This window comes from Carassius gibelio, chromosome A22 (assembly GCF_023724105.1).
Source record: "Carassius gibelio isolate Cgi1373 ecotype wild population from Czech Republic chromosome A22, carGib1.2-hapl.c, whole genome shotgun sequence".
NCBI lineage: Eukaryota > Metazoa > Chordata > Actinopteri > Cypriniformes > Cyprinidae > Carassius > Carassius gibelio.
In genome coordinates, this window is record NC_068392.1 from 285,778 (window position 1) to 303,962 (window position 18,185).

An 18,185-nucleotide genomic window follows, 5' to 3' on the forward strand; every position below is an offset into this window, starting at 1 on the left:
GCAGTAAACAATGCTTCCATGTAGGTGAAAAACCTGACAGAGGAGATGGCCTCTCAGGATGAGAGCATTGCCAAGCTGACCAAAGAGAAGAAAGCCCTCCAAGAGGCACACCAGCAGACTCTTGATGACCTTCAGGCAGAGGAAGACAAAGTCAACACTCTGACTAAAGCTAAGACAAAGCTTGAGCAGCAAGTGGACGATGTAAGAATTTCAGCATTAGAACAAGACCGCGAATCATTAGGAAATTAATATTTCTGCCAATTCATATTTTATTGCTCTGGTTTCTATCACAATAGCTTGAGGGCTCACTGGAACAAGAGAAGAAGCTCCGTATGGACCTTGAGAGAGCCAAGAGAAAGCTTGAGGGTGATCTGAAACTGGCCCAGGAGTCCATAATGGACCTGGAGAATGACAAACAGCAATCAGATGAGAAGATCAAAAAGTGAGTGGATATCAGATGTTATAATTTTGCACAACTGCACATTAATAAGTATCTTGCACATTTTACAAAAAAACTACATTAAAAACAGGAAGGACTTTGAGATAAGTCAGCTTCTCAGCAAGATTGAGGATGAACAGTCTTTGGGAGCACAGCTTCAGAAGAAGATCAAAGAACTTCAAGTAATGGCAACCATAATTTTTCTGTGTGAAACTGTGACGTAGATGCATAGCTTTGAAAATCCTCATCACTGAATCACTGAATAAATTATTTTATACTTTCTTTAGGCCCGTATCGAGGAGCTGGAAGAGGAAATAGAGGCAGAGCGAGCTGCTCGTGCTAAAGTGGAGAAGCAGAGAGCTGATCTCTCCAGGGAACTTGAAGAGATCAGCGAGAGGCTTGAGGAAGCTGGTGGTGCTACTGCTGCTCAGATTGAGATGAACAAGAAGCGTGAAGCTGAATTCCAGAAGTTGCGTCGTGATCTGGAGGAGTCCACCTTGCAGCATGAAGCTACAGCTGCAGCTCTCCGAAAGAAGCAGGCAGACAGTGTGGCTGAACTCGGAGAACAGATCGACAACCTCCAGCGGGTCAAGCAGAAGCTGGAGAAGGAGAAGAGTGAATACAAGATGGAGATTGATGACCTGACAAGCAACATGGAGGCTGTGGCTAAAGCAAAGGTACAATCTTGAGAAAACTTTTAAAACTTAAAGATCTATTATCAGTTTTACAAAACTACTTTAACTTTAGCAGCTTGAAATTTTAACAATTTCCAAAAGAAATTCCAAAGTTTGATATTTCCAACCTTTGATATTTCTTAATTTATGTAGGCAAACCTTGAAAAGATGTGCCGTACAATAGAAGACCAAGCAAGTGAGCTAAAGTCAAAAAATGATGAGTTTGTACGCCAACTTAATGATTTAAATGCCCAGAAGGCAAGGCTCCAAACTGAAAATGGTATGTAAATACTAAATATACCATACACACAATGCCACAGAACTGTGCAAAAACAAAAGTGATTCAACCCCGCATTACTGACATCATACAACTCTTCTGTGACTATTTGATAAACTATACAGTGTCTCATACTAGGTGAATTTAGCCGTCAACTGGAAGAGAAAGAAGCCCTTGTTTCTCAACTGACAAGAGTCAAACAGGCTTACACTCAACAGATTGAGGAACTCAAGAGACATATTGAAGAAGAGGTTAAGGTGTGTACCTAATATATATATATATATTATCTGGTACTATGTATAGCTGATTGTTTTTTCACTTTTGACTTCAAGGCCAAGAATGCTCTGGCCCATGCGGTTCAGTCTGCCCGTCATGACTGTGACTTGCTCAGAGAGCAGTATGAGGAGGAGCAAGAGGCCAAAGCTGAACTCCAGCGGGGAATGTCTAAGGCCAACAGTGAGGTGGCTCAATGGAGAACCAAATATGAGACTGATGCAATCCAGCGGACCGAGGAGCTTGAGGAATCCAAGTAAATAAAAATGTCTCCAGCACACTACATTTAATTTCACAAATATTAGTAATATTTCATCATTTAATATCACTCTCTTCAGGAAAAAGCTTGCCCAGCGTCTGCAGGATGCTGAAGAATCCATTGAAGCGGTGAACTCCAAGTGTGCCTCACTGGAAAAGACCAAACAGAGACTGCAGGGTGAAGTAGAGGACCTCATGATTGATGTGGAGAGGGCAAATTCATTGGCTGCCAACCTTGACAAGAAGCAGAGAAACTTTGACAAAGTGAAAAAGATGCAGATAATCTTCTAATCTAAACCTGGATCCATAGACTTGGCTAATTAACAATAAGTACCTTTTTCCTAGGTCCTAGCAGAGTGGAAACAGAAGTATGAGGAAAGCCAGGCTGAACTAGAAGGTGCTCAGAAAGAAGCTCGTTCTCTCAGCACTGAGCTGTTCAAAATGAAGAACTCCTACGAAGAAGCTCTTGATCATCTTGAGACCCTGAAGAGGGAGAACAAGAATCTGCAACGTAAATTACACTTTTATTCGTAAATAAAGGATAAAAGACACATTAAAACAGAAAGTTTTACAATTCTTCTTTTTAAAACCCTTTAGAGGAGATTTCTGACCTCACTGAGCAGCTAGGAGAGACTGGAAAGAGCATTCATGAACTGGAAAAGGCAAAGAAGACAGTGGAGTCTGAGAAATCAGAGATCCAGGCTGCTCTTGAAGAAGCTGAAGTATTGTAACTTAAAACTGTCAAATCATTTAATTTCCTAACATGTTGAGCATTACATCACTTTCCTGTCAGTATGTCACAATTCCTACTATTGACTACTATCCATCAGGGCACCCTGGAGCATGAAGAGTCGAAGATTCTTCGTGTACAGCTGGAGCTGAACCAGGTGAAGAGTGAGATTGACAGGAAGCTTGCTGAGAAGGATGAGGAGATGGAACAGATCAAGAGGAACAGCCAAAGAGTGATTGATTCCATGCAGAGCACTCTGGACTCTGAGGTCCGGAGCAGAAATGATGCCCTGAGAGTCAAAAAGAAGATGGAGGGAGATCTGAATGAGATGGAGATCCAGCTGAGTCATGCCAACCGCCAGGCTGCTGAGGCCCAGAAACAGCTCAGGAACGTCCAAGGACAACTCAAGGTATCTCTCTGAAGAATGAGGAATTGAAACGCATATTAAATGTATGATAATATTATACATGAATTAACTGAGAATGACCTGCAACTAACAACTAAAGAACATTGCCACAGGATGCCCAACTGCACCTTGATGAAGCTGTCAGAGGACAGGAGGACATGAAGGAGCAGGTGGCCATGGTGGAGCGCAGGAATAACCTGATGCAAGCAGAGATTGAGGAGCTGAGAGCTGCACTGGAGCAAACAGAGAGAGGCCGCAAAGTGGCTGAGCAGGAGCTGGTGGATGCCAGCGAGCGTGTGGGACTGCTGCACTCACAAGTACAGAAAAACTTTACCCTGAGCAAATTAAGTTTACATGAGAGCAGAGTTTAGTTAAATGTAGACTACATAAACTACCTGCTTAAATCCCACAGAATACAAGTCTTATTAACACCAAGAAGAAGCTTGAGGCTGATCTGGTCCAGGTTCAAGGAGAGGTGGATGATGCAGTCCAGGAGGCCAGAAATGCAGAGGAAAAGGCCAAGAAGGCCATCACTGATGTGAGCACTTACATTCTCTTTTATCTACTCTAAATTTAACAATCATTTAACTTTGTTTATCTTCATGTGGTCACAAAGGGATCTTACGTGGAAGGCATTCCTGTCTATATTGTCTAGTTTTTTTGAATTGGCTCATATTTCAGGCTGCCATGATGGCTGAGGAGCTGAAGAAGGAGCAGGACACCAGTGCTCACCTGGAGAGGATGAAGAAGAACCTGGAGGTGACTGTCAAAGACCTGCAGCACCGTCTGGATGAAGCTGAGAGTCTTGCCATGAAGGGTGGAAAGAAACAGCTCCAGAAACTGGAGTCCAGGGTAAATTACAAGCTAAATACAGTGTAAGGTTAACTGGCTATGGCAGAGATTTGACAAGTGACAAAAATAATTCTCTACTGAAGGTGCATGAGTTGGAGGCTGAAGTTGAAGCTGAACAGAGACGTGGTGCAGATGCTGTGAAAGGAGTGCGCAAATATGAAAGGAGAGTGAAGGAGCTCACCTACCAGGTAAAACACTGGATTTAGACATTTAAATTTCATTACAATATACATAGTTCAACTAAGACCATGAACAATACTTACACCCAAAGACTGAGGAAGACAAGAAGAACGTGATCCGACTGCAGGATCTGGTAGACAAGCTGCAGCTGAAAGTGAAGGCTTACAAGCGCCAGGCTGAAGAAGCTGTAAGTTTAATGTCAAATGTCCTAAGTGTGAAGTTTTTACATTTTCTATTCAATACATTTAGTGCCATGAGTGCAATGCACTGAAAGGGGTTGGATATCTGGTGTTATCCTAACAGGAGGAGCAGGCCAACACTCACCTGTCCAGGTACAGGAAGGTACAGCATGAGCTGGAGGAGGCTCAGGAGCGCGCTGATATCTCTGAGTCCCAGGTCAACAAGCTGAGAGCCAAGAGCCGTGAAGCCGGGAAGGTAAAAGTCAAACCTATACTACCACGACATACTATACTCCCATACTATTTAACATTTAATCAGTTAGCAGACACTCCGAAGCGACTTACAAATGAGAACAATAGAAGCAATCGGATCAGCAAGAGAACAAAAACAGTATACAAATGTCATGACAAATCTCAGTTAGTCTAGCACAGAACTCGCAGCTATGTTTTTTTTTTTTATTCTATTTCAAGAATATGAAAGACAAGTAAAGGTAAGTGCTAGTATTAGTTGGTCAATTGCTGGCAAAAAGATGAGTCTTTAGATGTTTTTTGAAAATGAGTAAAGTCTCAATTTGAGATTGGGAGGTCATTCCACCAGCTGGGCACAGTCCAGGAAAAGATCAGTGAGAGTGATTTTGAACTTCTTTGGGATGGCACAACAAGGCATTGTTCACTTGCAGAGCGCAAGTTTCTGGAGGGTGCATAAGTTTGAACTAGTGAGTTTAGGTATGTTGGTGCCGTGCCAGTGGTCGTCTTTTAGACAAGCATCAGTACCTTGATTTTGATGAAAGCAACTACTCTACTGGTAGCCAGTGTAACCTGATGAGGAGAGGAGCAACGTGAGCTTTTTTGGCTCATCGAAGACAACCCTCGCTGCTGCATTCTGGATCATTTGCAGAGGTTTGACAGTACATGCAGGAAGAGCCAGGAGAGCATTACAATAGTCCAGTCTGGAGAGAACAAGAGCTTGGACAAGAAGTTGTGTGGCTTGCTCTGACAGGAAGGGTCTAATCTTCCTAATGTTGTATAAGGCAAACCTGCAGGACCGGGTCGTTGTAGCAATGTGGTCAGTGAAGCTTAACTGAAGATCCATCACAACTCCTAGATTTCTGGCTGTCCTGGAAGGTTGATGAACCCATCTGTATAGAGAAGTTGGGGTGAAGCAATGGGTTAGCTGGAATCACCAGCAGTTCTGTCGTATTAAGGTTGAGCTGAAGGTGATGGTCATTCATCTAGCTAGAAATGTCACTCAGACAGGCTGAAATGTGAGCAACTACCATCGGGTCATCTGGTTGGAAAGAGAAGTAGAGTTGAGTGTCATCAGCATAGCAGTGATAGGAAAAGCCATGCTTCTGAATGACAGATCCTAATGACGTCATGTAGATGCAGAAGAGAAGTGGTCCAAGTACTGAGCCTTGAGGAACCCCGATACAAAGAAGTTGTGACTTAGAAACTTCATCCCTCCAAGACACCCTGAACGATCTATCGGAGAGGTAGGACTTCAACCACAGGAGTGCGGTTCCAGAGATGCGCAACTCTCTGAGGGTGGACAGGAGAATCTGATGATTAACTGTGTCAAAAGCACCAGACAGATTCAGCAAGATGAGTACTGGGGATTTGGAAGCTGCTCTTGCCAGTCGCAGGGCTTCAGTAACCGAGAGCAGAGCAGTCTCAGTTGATTGACCGCTTTTGAAGCCAGATTGGTTGCTGTCCAGGAGGTTGTTCTGTACAAATAACATAGAGAGTTGCTTGAACACAACTCGCTCAAGTGTCTTGGCAATGAATGGAAGAAGGGATAGCGGTCTGTAGTTTTCTGGATTTGGTGCTGGATTTAGAGATGGTTTCTTAAGCAGTGGGCTTACCCAAGCCTGCTTAAATGCTGAGGGAAATTTACCAGAGCGAAGAGAGGTGCTGATAATGTGAGTAAGTGAAGGTATGACTGAAGAAGAAATGGCTTGAAGGAGGTGAGTGGGGATATGATCAAGTGAACAAGTAGTAGGATTGGAGAGAAGGAGGAGAGAGAGTGTATATTAGTTGTTATGAAGTTATCATCAGTGGAGAATTGGTTACTGATGGTTCTTGTCTTATTTGTGAAGAAAACTGCAAAGTCTTCAGCTGTAAGAGTCGAAGGAGGAGGAGGTAGAGGCGGACAAAGAAGAGAAAAGAAAGTTTTGAAAAGTGTGCGAGAGTCAGAACAGTTGTTAATTTTGTTGTGGTAGTATGATGTTTTTGCAGTGAAGACATTTGCAGTAAAGGAAGAGAGGAGAGACTGATACACACTGAGGTCGGTAGAGTTTTTTTGATTTATGACATTTCCTCTCTGCAGCCCTGACTTTAGAGCGATGTTCACTGAGACATCGGACAGCCAGGGGGCAGATGGAGTGATGCATGCTGGTCTGGATGACAATGGGCAAAAGTATTATACTACCATAACAGTGTTGGGCAGAACAATAGCTACAAAAAGCAAAGATGTCAGTTAAGTTAGTTCTACTATTCAGCTCAAAACAACTTGACTGTATTTCACGGGTCTCTCACCAGGATGTTTTAGCAAAATCTTGTCTTCTGTTGGAGGTCCGGCAAGTGATGGAAAAAAATAGAATGGGGCTGACAGAATAAACGACTACAATACAACTTTTCTTTTAATCCACGTGAAGCTCACTGAAATAAAAACTGCAGCACTGGAAAAATATTGTGATTGAATTAGGGTTGCAATGAACAATTTTGTTGATTGATAATGGATATTGATTTTTTCCTAATAATCACAAGGCAAAATAATTTTGCCAGCATCTTTTCATAATTAAATTAAATATAGGTAACACTTTAGAATAAGGTTCCATTAGTTAATGTTAGTTAACTACTTTCGTTAACATGAACTAAGCAAGAACAATCCTTCTACAGCATTTATAAGTCTTAGTTCATGTTAATTTCAACATTTACTAATGCATTATTTAAATCAAAAGTTGTGCTTGTTAACATTAGTTAATGCTCTGTGAATTACCATGAACTAACAATGAATAACTGTATTTTCATTAACTAACATTAACGAAGATGAATAAATACAGTAATAAATGTATTATTCATTGTTTGTTCATGTTAATTAATACATTAACTAAAATTAACTAATGGAACCTTATTCTAAAGTGTTACCTAAATATATAACAATTAGTATAAACTTCACATTATGCCATTTTAAAGCAGCAGAAATTGTGTACATAACCTTGTCATAAATAAGCAAAATACCAGAAACATATAGTTAGGCCCAGTTCACATTTGATGCATGAAGCGCCCATATTTTTTAGGAGCCCATGTTATCAGGTTGTTTGTTCACACAGCACTGATTTTATCATAGAAAATACACTACACCACATGGATACATGGTGTTGACTATCACCTTGTCCATATTGCGAAAGACTAGATTGCTAATAAATTATCTTAATAAATGAAGCAGTTTATACTTTAAGTGTTCAAATCTTGTACAGTATAATGAAAATAAAGCTTAATTCAGTGTAACATTTTTAGCAAGTATGTCAATTACAACATTTTTGAAATAAAAATAATTTTGAGTTTAAAGTTTGTGCTAAATCTTGAATATCTGGTTCAGGTGTTTTAGGGATTAGGAATGGATCTAAACTTGGGAAGTTGAGCTCTGCATGAAACTCACACGTAAACATAAAATAGTCTAGTGAGGCCATAATGACCCTCATATGTTCTTGTTTTCAGGGCAAAGAAGCAGAGGAGTGAGGAACAATATCCAGACACAGTAGCAAGTCATCATATAATATGAATTGCTTGTGAAATGTCAGTATGCCATTAGCCACAATAAAAGTAAACCTGCAAACTTCTTGCTGTTGTCCTTCTTTAACTATCAAGCCTTTTAATTAAGCGTTCCATCATATGGGATGAGAAGTATCATAGCATCCCAAGTTGTGTAAAAGTACCGCAATACCAGTTGGTACTTAAATTTTAAGTCTGTTTCCTGCTAACATTTGAGCAGATTCTTAAACACTGATTGGCCTCTGTGGTTGCACTCTCAACAGATACGACTGTTAACTCTTACACAATATTTAAAAGCCTTTATTATTTTTTAACTCTACAGTTGTTAAGTAGAATTCACTTTAAAGATTCACTTTTCATTCATGGAGATGACATGAAAAAATTTCACAAAAATCCTGGTGGAAAACAAAAACTTTTGAGGTGTCAATCACATGAAATTATCATTATATCCAGTAGATGGCAGCAGAAGATCACGCATCAGCTCAGTTGCCATTCCCACTCCTTACTTTTCATGTCTTAATTTTGAATTCATTATAAAATGACCTTTATAACAAATTGTTATTCAGTCAACACAGACTTGTTGCTGTCGTGGTTTAGTACTCTGAATTTATAATTATACATAATTAACAGCTCTATTTTTGACATCGGCTCGTCAGACAGTTCGTTCCCACCATTACTACAGTTATCACTGTCAATCACGAATCAGGAGATGTACCAGTTCGTTCAACTCAATCATGAACGAGAAAATCTCTCTCATTCAGACTCAAAAGAAACTCGTCAGTGAAGGGCCTATTTGTTGACTACATTCCTCTCAGAGTTCCTCAGTTCCTCTCAGAAACAACATCATGCAACCCCATTGTAACGATACTAACTTCCTACTCATCGGGAAGAAGGAGGCAGGAACCGGCGGACAATCAAAACATTTTAATAATTGAAACATAAACACAAAACAGCGCACCAGCCCCTCACGGACGACTGGTGCGCACAAAATAAAAAGCAAACATAAAATATGGCCCAGGCCTGGTCCTCTCTCGTCCTTCACTATAGTCGCTCCAGTTTTATATCCTTCCATCTCCTACGTGGGACTCGATACCAGCGGTGGGGCGCAGGTGCAGCTCATCTCCAATCACTACACCTGGCCTCACTCCTCGTTCCCACGCCTCTCGGCCCCGCCCCACTCGCCACACCCATCATTTCACCAACAAAGAGAAGTTATCAGAAAACGAATAATAAATAAGTCACTGGAACTAGTGCGATCACAAACCGAACATGATAAAAGCGGCCGTTTGTTTGCATGCTTTGTTAAATATTTAAATCCAAAAGCATCGATGTTTTACTATAATAAGTGATACATTGTTCATGATGTCTTAGTTTATCATAATTGAAAATGTCACACATAAATAAAACATTATGAACATATCCTGCTTATTCATTAATTGAAAGGTATTTTTTTTAATGATTCTTTGATTCTGAAATATTAGTAAGACTAGTAATAATAAATTTTTATATCGGCATATCATACCGTCCACGATAACAAACTTTTACATTTTACATGATAAAAATAAAAGTGTCATATCACGATATCAATGATATTGAGAATAAAATACACATTTACTAGGGATGCACCGAAAGTTCAGCAGCCCAAAATTATTTGGCCGAATATAGAAAAAAAAACATAATAAATAGTACCGATTACCGAACAATGAAGTGACTCGATCAAACAGAGGCGCGCACTAATGCAGCAAACATCATGGCAGTGTGTGAGCATTTAAAACTCTCCTAGAAATAAGCAAAATCATTACAATCATGGCCTTAAACAATTAAGTTAAACTGCAGAACATTATGTTTTCTAATAAATCCACAACCTGCATGTGTTCAAGCAGCGCTGTGCGAGCTTGTGTCACCGGGGTTCAGTCCAAACCGCGAGGGAAGTCTGGGCTGAAACAGTGTTGCTCAGTAACGCTTTTATGAATTTATCAATAGGTATGTGAAAATGTGATATGTGCATCTTCCCTAATTAGTAATGAGAATAATTTATAAATCTGCTGCTGTCAACAAATAGAAGCACTGAGGACTTCCTGTGGGTTTCTGTCAAAATAAAAGCTCCATCACCATTCATTAATGTTAGTTAATGTTCTGTTGTTCTGTTAAATAAAATTAATGATAATAATTACAACAGCTCTATTAATACATTTATTATAACATTCACACAGTGTTCATATTGGGATCTGTAATATTTTCTAATGTTTTAAAATAATTCCCATCTGCTCAGCAAGGCTGAATTTGTTTGCAAGCCTGCTTCAAGATGGGGGTCTCAAAAATGGCCACAAAATATTATTTAATAACTCATTAATTTTAAGTTAAATTGTTCTTTGTTGGTATAATGTCTGCTAAAATGTATATATACAGTGCCCCCCATAAGTATTGGAACAGTAAAGACAAAATAGCTTTCTTTAAAAGGTGAATATGTGACTAAACTACAGAATGTCAAATTTTATTATTAGGTCTTTCGACACATACATGTTTTACCAAATAAAAAGCACAGCACTTTTAGAGTTCATCCCAATATTTGATGTGAGCATAAGTATTGGAACAGTTGAATTTAAGTCAAAGTTTAAAGATTAAAAGCTAATATTTAGTCTTCTAAGACTAATCTAAGACTTTACATTTCTTTGCCCTGATAAAGTCCTTGACTGAACTGGCAGGGTGTTTTGGGACATTGTCCTGATCCAATATGAATTGCTTTCTAATGAGTTTGGTGGCATTTTTTTTTATATTGGTAGCCAAGATGATTTTGCACCCTTCCAAATTCATTCTGCTACTGCCATCATACATGAAGTCATCATTTAAATGAAGAGGTCCTGTTCCAGAGACCATGACACCGCCTACCCCAATCTTTACAGATGACCTTGTATGCTTAGGTTCATTTCAGTTCCCTTTTTTTCTCCAGATTTTGCTTTCCAATCATTTAGATAAAGGTTCACCTCTGTCTCATCGGTCCATCAACTCACATTTGTGAAGAATCTTGCCTTTCTATGTTTGGTGCTGATCAGAGGTTTGCATCTTGATGTGTATCTTCTGTAATTCTGTGTCAGAGTCTCCTGCGGACTGTAGATTGACAGAGCATCATCCCAGCTTTCTGGAGGTTGTTGATGATTTTACAGACATGTATTTTAGGGTTCATTTTCACAGCTTTTATGATTTGTCTGTCATTAACTACTGTTGTATTTCTCAGACGATCAGGTTGTCTGTGATTGCTGATGTCACCGTTAGTTTCCAAACTCTTTATTTCTCCATGCCCTTTGTTTTTTCTATAGTTCTAAGTGACTTTTAATTATCTTTTAGCATTAAAATTGCTTGCTTTCTTTCAGAGTTGACTTTCTCGTCTTAATCCTGATTTATGTGAGTCATCATCGAATGCAAGACTTAGAATGCAGAAGCAATGGATATAACAGATAAGACACATTCCCTGCTTTTAAAATCTGAAGAATGAATGCAATAGGACACAGCTGAACACTTAGAAAGACCTGTGAGGCAGCTGTTCCAATAATTCTGCTCACATCAGATAGAGAGATGAAACTCTACAAGTGCTGATCTTCTTAGCTGGTTCTTGTTATCCAATAGTTACTACTTTTCCTGATAATTGGTAACTTTTATGATGATGTAGCTCAGTCACTAGCTCAGTTACTATTTGTGAGAAGTAACTAACTATAACAAATAAAAATATTTAAGTAACTTGGCCAAGTTTTGCACTATAATGCTGCTTCTGCCACCTTATGACAATAGATTTAGACCTACACGGTCATCAGTGACAGTAGCTCATTGGAAAAGGATGAAAAATGCCATTCATTGTGTTTGAACTAATAAATGCTGCTGCCTGCCTGCTGCAATCACCAATAAAATGTTGTTCCATATTTTTTTCTATATCGTCATTAATATCATTATCACAAATATTATTTAAATATTGTGATATAATTTTGAGGTTATATCACCCACCGCTAATTTACAGAATTTAAAATATAAATGTTCTTCTTGAAGGTAAAAAATACAGTAACTGAAGCACAAACATAAACAGGACAATAATCACTGAACTTCACACAAGGGACAATAAAATGATAATCAAACTTACCTTTCTAGTCGTCTTGTTAGATGTACGCCGTCCATGTTAATGTTAGACACTTCTTACTAAACTATTTAGCAACGCCTTATCAACCACTTAAAATAGCCTAGGAACACCCTACGAACCAACCAGAAAACCTTAGTTACCTCAGAATTCAAATAATAATTTGTGTTTTATGAGACTTTTTATGGGGCCTGATTCAGCTGTAAAGCTCTGAGAAGGATCCAGTCTGTAAACAAGAAGATGTCACCCATCACTGGCAAACAATTAGCAGTAGCTCATTCTATCAAAAATAAATGAGGACATCATTCTTTATTTTTAGATAAGGAACTTTGATGAAAAGTTATAATGGCCAGCGGACTGACACTGAGCCTCAGCTGCAGTGTAAATACTTAGCACTATTTCAACCTGCAGTTGGATCATTAAATTTTTTACTTTAAAAATGCTTAGCTTAATTTAAAACATAAAACCATGAAAAGTTAATGAAGCTCACATCCATTTGACGTTATTCTGTCAAGTGCTAAAACAAATACACCTTACCTCACATCTCTGACCAAAACTTCTGTGTGGATTTCTATCATGCGGACACAGAACTGATTTATCTCTCAACTAGTGAGAGAGTAATCCATCTGTTTTTTTCCCCTGATTAAATGCACTTTTTCATGGGCACCGGTCTTTCCATGGCCATTACCTCACAAAATCCCCACAGAATAAAAGAGCGCAAAGGCCAAGGGTGACGCATGCTTCTGTGAAAGCCAATAGTATTCAGCTGCACATCCAGCAGCAGTTTCAGAACCGCAGCCACAGAACCGGAAGTGAAGGGACGAGTTATTAAAGTCATGCAGAATTTAACCCTAGAAAAGCCAGAGGTCGATGTACACCTAAAACTGCCAGCAGGTGAATTTTGCACACGGACATTACATTTATGTACTTAAAGAACATATTTCACTGTATTATGCCACTTTCTTCAAAAAGAAGTGTCTAGAGTCATGAAATGATTATGTCTAGTCATCAACTATATTTTTATCCTGTTATGTTCTGTTCAAGACTTTTTAATGCAGGCTACACGAATCCGTAATGGCCAGTAGCCTAAGCACTGCCAACGGAAATAAGAAGGTAGTAGCCTAAATATTTGGGTGGTGTAATATTATTATACAATGTCATTAATCAATATATTAAGATAACCCATGCTATTTAAATTACAAACTTTAGGTTGGCTTGAGAAAGCCTGACCAGAAAGTTTGAAAAGTTTAGAAAGTTTGAAAAGTTTGAAAATGTGAAAAGTTTAAAAAGTTTAAAAAGTTTAAAAAGTTTAAAAAGTTTAAAAAGATTTAAAAGTTAAAGACAGTGATTAACATATTGCTAGCATTAAAAGCAAGTGACTACCATGTCATTAGCATGATTAGCAAAGTTGCTAGCATGATTAGCAAGTGACTAGCATGTACTTAGCATGATTAGCAAGGTATCTAGCATGTCTTTATCATAATTAGCAAGTGACTAGCCATGTCCCTAGCATGATTAGCAAGTTACTAGCATGTCTCTAGCATGTTTCTAGCATGATTACCATGCAACTAACATGTTGCTAACATGATTAGCATGTTTCTAGCAGATTAGCATGTGACTAGCATGTTTCTAGCATGATTAGCATGTTGCAAGCATGTTGCTAGCATAATTAACAAGTGACTAGCCATGTCACTGGCATGATTAATAAGTTACTAGCATGTCGCTAACATCTTGTTATCATGATTCGTATGTTTCTAGCATGACTAGCATGCGACTAGCATGTTTCTAGCATGATTTTAGCATGATTGCCACTTTGCTATCATGTTTCTAGCATGCTTAGCTTGCGACTAGCATGTTTCTAGCATGATTAGCATGTTGTTAGAATGTTTCTAGCATGACTAGCATGCGACTGGCATGTTGCTATCATGATTTTACCATGATTAGCATGTTGCTAGCATGTTTCTAGCATGATTAGCATGTTGCTATCATGACTAGCATGCAACTAGCATGTTTCTAGCTTGATTACCATGATTTTAGCATTAACATGTTGTTACCATGTTTCTAGCATGATAAGCATGCGACTAGCATTCTGCTAGCATGATTTTAGCATGATTAGCATGTTTCTTGCATGATTAGCATGTTCCTAGCATGTCGCTAACATGTCTCTAGCATGATTAGCATTTTGCTAGCATGTCACTAGCATGTTTATAGCATGATTAGCATGCGACTAGCATGGTGCTAGCATGATTTTAGTATGTTGCTTTCATGATTAGCATGTTTTTAACATGATTAGCATGTTGTTAGCATGTTTCTAGCATGACTAGCATGCGACAAGCATGTTGTTACCATTATTTTAGCATGATTTTTGCATGATTTGCATGTTGCTAGCATATTTCTAGCATGACTAACATTCGACTAGCATGTTGCTAGCATGTTTCTAGCATGATTAGCATGTTGCTACCATGTTTCCAGCATGATTAGCATGTTAGTAGCATGTCGCTATCATGTTTTTAGCCTGATTAACATGTTGTTAACATGTTTCTAGCATGATTAGCATGCAACTAGCATGTTGTTAACATGTTTCTAGCATGATTATCATGTTTCTAACATGATTAGCATGTTGCTAGCATGTCGCTAACAGGTTTCTAGCATGATTAGTATGTTGCTAGCATTGTCGCTAAACGGTTTCTAACATGATTAGTATGTTGCTAGCATGCTGTTAGCATGTTTCTAGCATGACTAGCATGCGACTAGCATGATTAGCATTCTGCTAGCATGATTTAAGCATGATTAACATGTTGTTAGCATGTTTCTAGCAAGATTAACATGTTGCTAGCTTGTTTCTAACATGATTAGCATATTACTAGCATGTCGCTAGCATTTTGTAGCATGACTAGCATAGGACTAGCATGTTGCTACCATGATTAGCATGTCTCTAACATGACTAGCATGCAACTAGCATGTTGCTAGCATGATTTTAGCATTACTACCATGCGAATTACAAGTTGTTAGCATGATTACCATGTTGCTACCATGATTTTAGCATGATTAGCATGTTGTTAGCATGTTTCTAGCATAACTAGCATTGCGACTAGCATGTTTCTAGCATAATTACCATGTTGCTACCATGATTTTAACATGATTTTAACATGATTAGCATGCGACTAGCAAGTTGCTAGCATGATTAGCATGTTGTTAGCATGTTTCTAGCATGTGACTAGCATTTTGCTAGCATGATTTAAGTATGATTAGCATGTTGCTAGCATGTTTCTTGCATGATTAGCATGTGGCTAGAATGTTGCTAGCATGTTTCTAGCATGATTAGCATGTGACTAGCATGTTGCTAGCATGATTTTAGTATGATTAGCATGTTGCTAGCATGTTTCTAACATGACTAGCATGTTGTTAGGACAGATTTTAGATAGATAGATAGATAGATAGATAGATAGATAGATAGATAGATAGATAGATAGATAGATAGATAGATAGATAGATAGATAGAAATAGTCAGATAGATAGATAGATAGATAGATAGATAGATAGATAGATAGATAGATAGATAGATAGATAGATAGATAGATAGATAGATTAGATGAGTTTGAATGAGTTTAAATTGATTAGCATCTAAGCTTGATTGAGTCTAATGGGATTATGGGATTTGGAGCTTGGGTCATCTGAACATCCTGTCAATGAAAGTCTATGGGATTTTTATGAAAATCATAAGTTCAATCAGTTAGAAAAGATATAGCACACCCGGCGGGTCTAGGAGGAGTAGCAGTTGCAAAATTTTGGGTCAGAAGAAGAAGAAGAAGAAGAAGAAGTTTAAATAGGATTTCTCAAGCCAACTTAGTAATAATTCAGCACACTGCATATGGATGTGATGAAAAATTCAATCAAGCGCACAGCTTCACATAAATATTTATTAATTTGTTTAGTTATATTAATTTGAATAAGAGAACAACACCATTAAACTTTGGGTAATCCAAAAATTGTTTTATTCATTACATCATATCTAGATCTGGTTTTTATGTTATTTTTTCTTTAGTAAAAGGCCAGACTAGAATAGTAACAAAATAAACAATATGGCAAAACAAAAACTAAATAATTAAACCAAAGTTTGACCAATTAGAGTAACGTTAGTGAACCAGTCTGGAGAGCGTCAGCCATGGATCATTTCAGAAAGATAACAGTTGAGTTGAAAAAAATAAGTTGAGTTAAAAAAAATCACTCTAACTCAGCAGTGAGTGTATGAAATAACACTATTTTATCTGTCGTCTTGTCTCAAGAGTTTAGCTCCACGTAGCATATCATCAAAATATAACAATGATTTTTGTTCGGGAGCTTTTATAAAAATAGAGAGTCTGCGCTGTGGATCATTTCAGAAAGATAACAGCTATAACACCAGCATTAAACACTTTTTTAAATAAGTCGAGTTCAAAACTCACTTTCAGTCAGCAGCGAGTGTTTGCAATAACTTGATCTGATGTGCATTATAATCACCATACAAGGCAGAAATATTTATAAACGATGCAAAAGACTGTGCACGCTGGGCATTAACATACCATAGTAAACATGGTAAATATGACCACTTGAGGAAATCAGATGTCAGCTTCTTATTCTCTATCACAATTGTGTAATTATTTAGTAACTTATATTATCTGTCACAAGTCTCGTCGAGAGATTAGCTCCACGTAGCCTATCATAGAAATATAATAATGTTTTTGTTCTAAGCGTTTATAAACATAGAGATATCATTCATTCTAAATGTGACGTATAGGCTACTCTGGCTACAAATAAACAGAAACAGACTCGACTGAATTAGCAGGCTATTTTCATAAGCATTAAAAATAAACAAATAAAATAGAAATAAATGTATTTCTGTGTGATAAATTTTGAGTCCTAATGAATTAATTAATTATCATCAATGTATCACTTATTCTATATTAAAACATCGATGATTTTGAATTTGAGTATTTTACGAGGAAACCCCTCGCTATTCTGGCTTCCGTGCTGCTGGCCCGAGGCTATTAGCCCTGCTCAACCCATTTTAAGCCCTGGCTCGCACTGGCCCCACAGTGGGAAAGGCCCAATCTTCTTTGGGCCACGACTCCCTTGTAGCAACTGTCTCAAACAGCTGAAGGTACATCGTTTATGTCATCATGGGTGGTCATCCTGGGCAGCAGCTGGGTTGCTTGGACATGGGGGGTCAGGTAGCAGAGTTCTCGGGGGCTGCGGTCAAGCAGAGCACGGCCAACTCTCACTCGGTTTCCCCCTGCCGGGCAGGCATGTGTTCCATGATTTGTTGCTGGCGGATGCTCACCTCGGTGAGATGTTTTAGCAGCTCTTCCATCATCAGGGGACGAGCGCCACCTGTGGAACCAGAGAAGATTTGTCAGGTAGAGATCGTGAGGGGAAAATAACCAAACAATGAAATCCAAACTAATTGACTCTTTGCACGCATTGATTGGTAGGGTCGTCGGTGTCCACTTCGCTAAGTTGCCCGCATTCTTCACCAGTGTGGTGGGGTGAAGTAGGACACGACACGAGGGTAAATTCCACGAAGGGTGGATTTATTAAAATAATCCGTGTGAGAACTGGCGGTGCTGGGAGGTGGTTTGGGTGTTCGGTGCTCGGTGTCCTGTCTTGGCAGTGCTCTAGTGCAGTAAGGGTCCGTGCTCTCCTGTGGCGTTGGGGCTGGCGGTCACATGCTGCTGTCTAGGGTATAAGGAAAAGACAATGTTAGCCGATTCTCGTGGAGACATCTCTCACCTCTGTGGCTGCTTGCGGGGTTTATAAGGGCAGTGGCTGATGACACGCAGGTGTGGCCGCTCAGCCCTTGATGAGTAGGTGTGTCTGCGCCATTGCAAGGGCAACACTGATGAGCGCTCAGGACACGTGTCCTTTTCCTATTTGGCGCCTAAACTCTAGAATAACCTACCTAACATTGTTCGGGAGGCAGACACACTATTGCAGTTTAAATCTAGATTAAAGACCCATCTCTTTAACCTGGCTTACACATA

The 18,185-nt window shown here is 38.9% G+C and overlaps 2 protein-coding genes across 4 annotated transcripts in view; one reads left to right on the plus strand and one right to left on the minus strand.

Annotated features, from left to right (window-relative positions):
* LOC127942566 (myosin heavy chain, fast skeletal muscle-like) overlaps positions 1 to 8,109 on the plus strand; it is a 46,847-nt gene extending 38,738 nt beyond the window's left edge. For all 3 annotated transcript variants that reach the window (XM_052538371.1, XM_052538372.1, XM_052538369.1), the window contains 18 exons: positions 25 to 201; positions 297 to 442; positions 531 to 621; positions 727 to 1,116; positions 1,267 to 1,393; positions 1,529 to 1,647; positions 1,723 to 1,919; positions 2,002 to 2,185; positions 2,267 to 2,432; positions 2,519 to 2,643; positions 2,752 to 3,060; positions 3,171 to 3,374; positions 3,470 to 3,595; positions 3,739 to 3,909; positions 3,993 to 4,097; positions 4,181 to 4,276; positions 4,393 to 4,524; positions 7,989 to 8,109. In XM_052538371.1, coding sequence (XP_052394331.1) covers positions 25 to 201; positions 297 to 442; positions 531 to 621; positions 727 to 1,116; positions 1,267 to 1,393; positions 1,529 to 1,647; positions 1,723 to 1,919; positions 2,002 to 2,185; positions 2,267 to 2,432; positions 2,519 to 2,643; positions 2,752 to 3,060; positions 3,171 to 3,374; positions 3,470 to 3,595; positions 3,739 to 3,909; positions 3,993 to 4,097; positions 4,181 to 4,276; positions 4,393 to 4,524; positions 7,989 to 8,009 — 2,886 coding nt within the window. In that variant the 3' untranslated portion in view covers positions 8,010 to 8,109. The remainder of the gene's footprint in view (positions 1 to 24; positions 202 to 296; positions 443 to 530; positions 622 to 726; positions 1,117 to 1,266; positions 1,394 to 1,528; positions 1,648 to 1,722; positions 1,920 to 2,001; positions 2,186 to 2,266; positions 2,433 to 2,518; positions 2,644 to 2,751; positions 3,061 to 3,170; positions 3,375 to 3,469; positions 3,596 to 3,738; positions 3,910 to 3,992; positions 4,098 to 4,180; positions 4,277 to 4,392; positions 4,525 to 7,988) is intronic.
* The window catches only part of LOC127942576 (uncharacterized), a 104,999-nt gene that overhangs the window by 7,995 nt on the left and 78,819 nt on the right, over positions 1 to 18,185 (minus strand). The window lies entirely within an intron of this gene.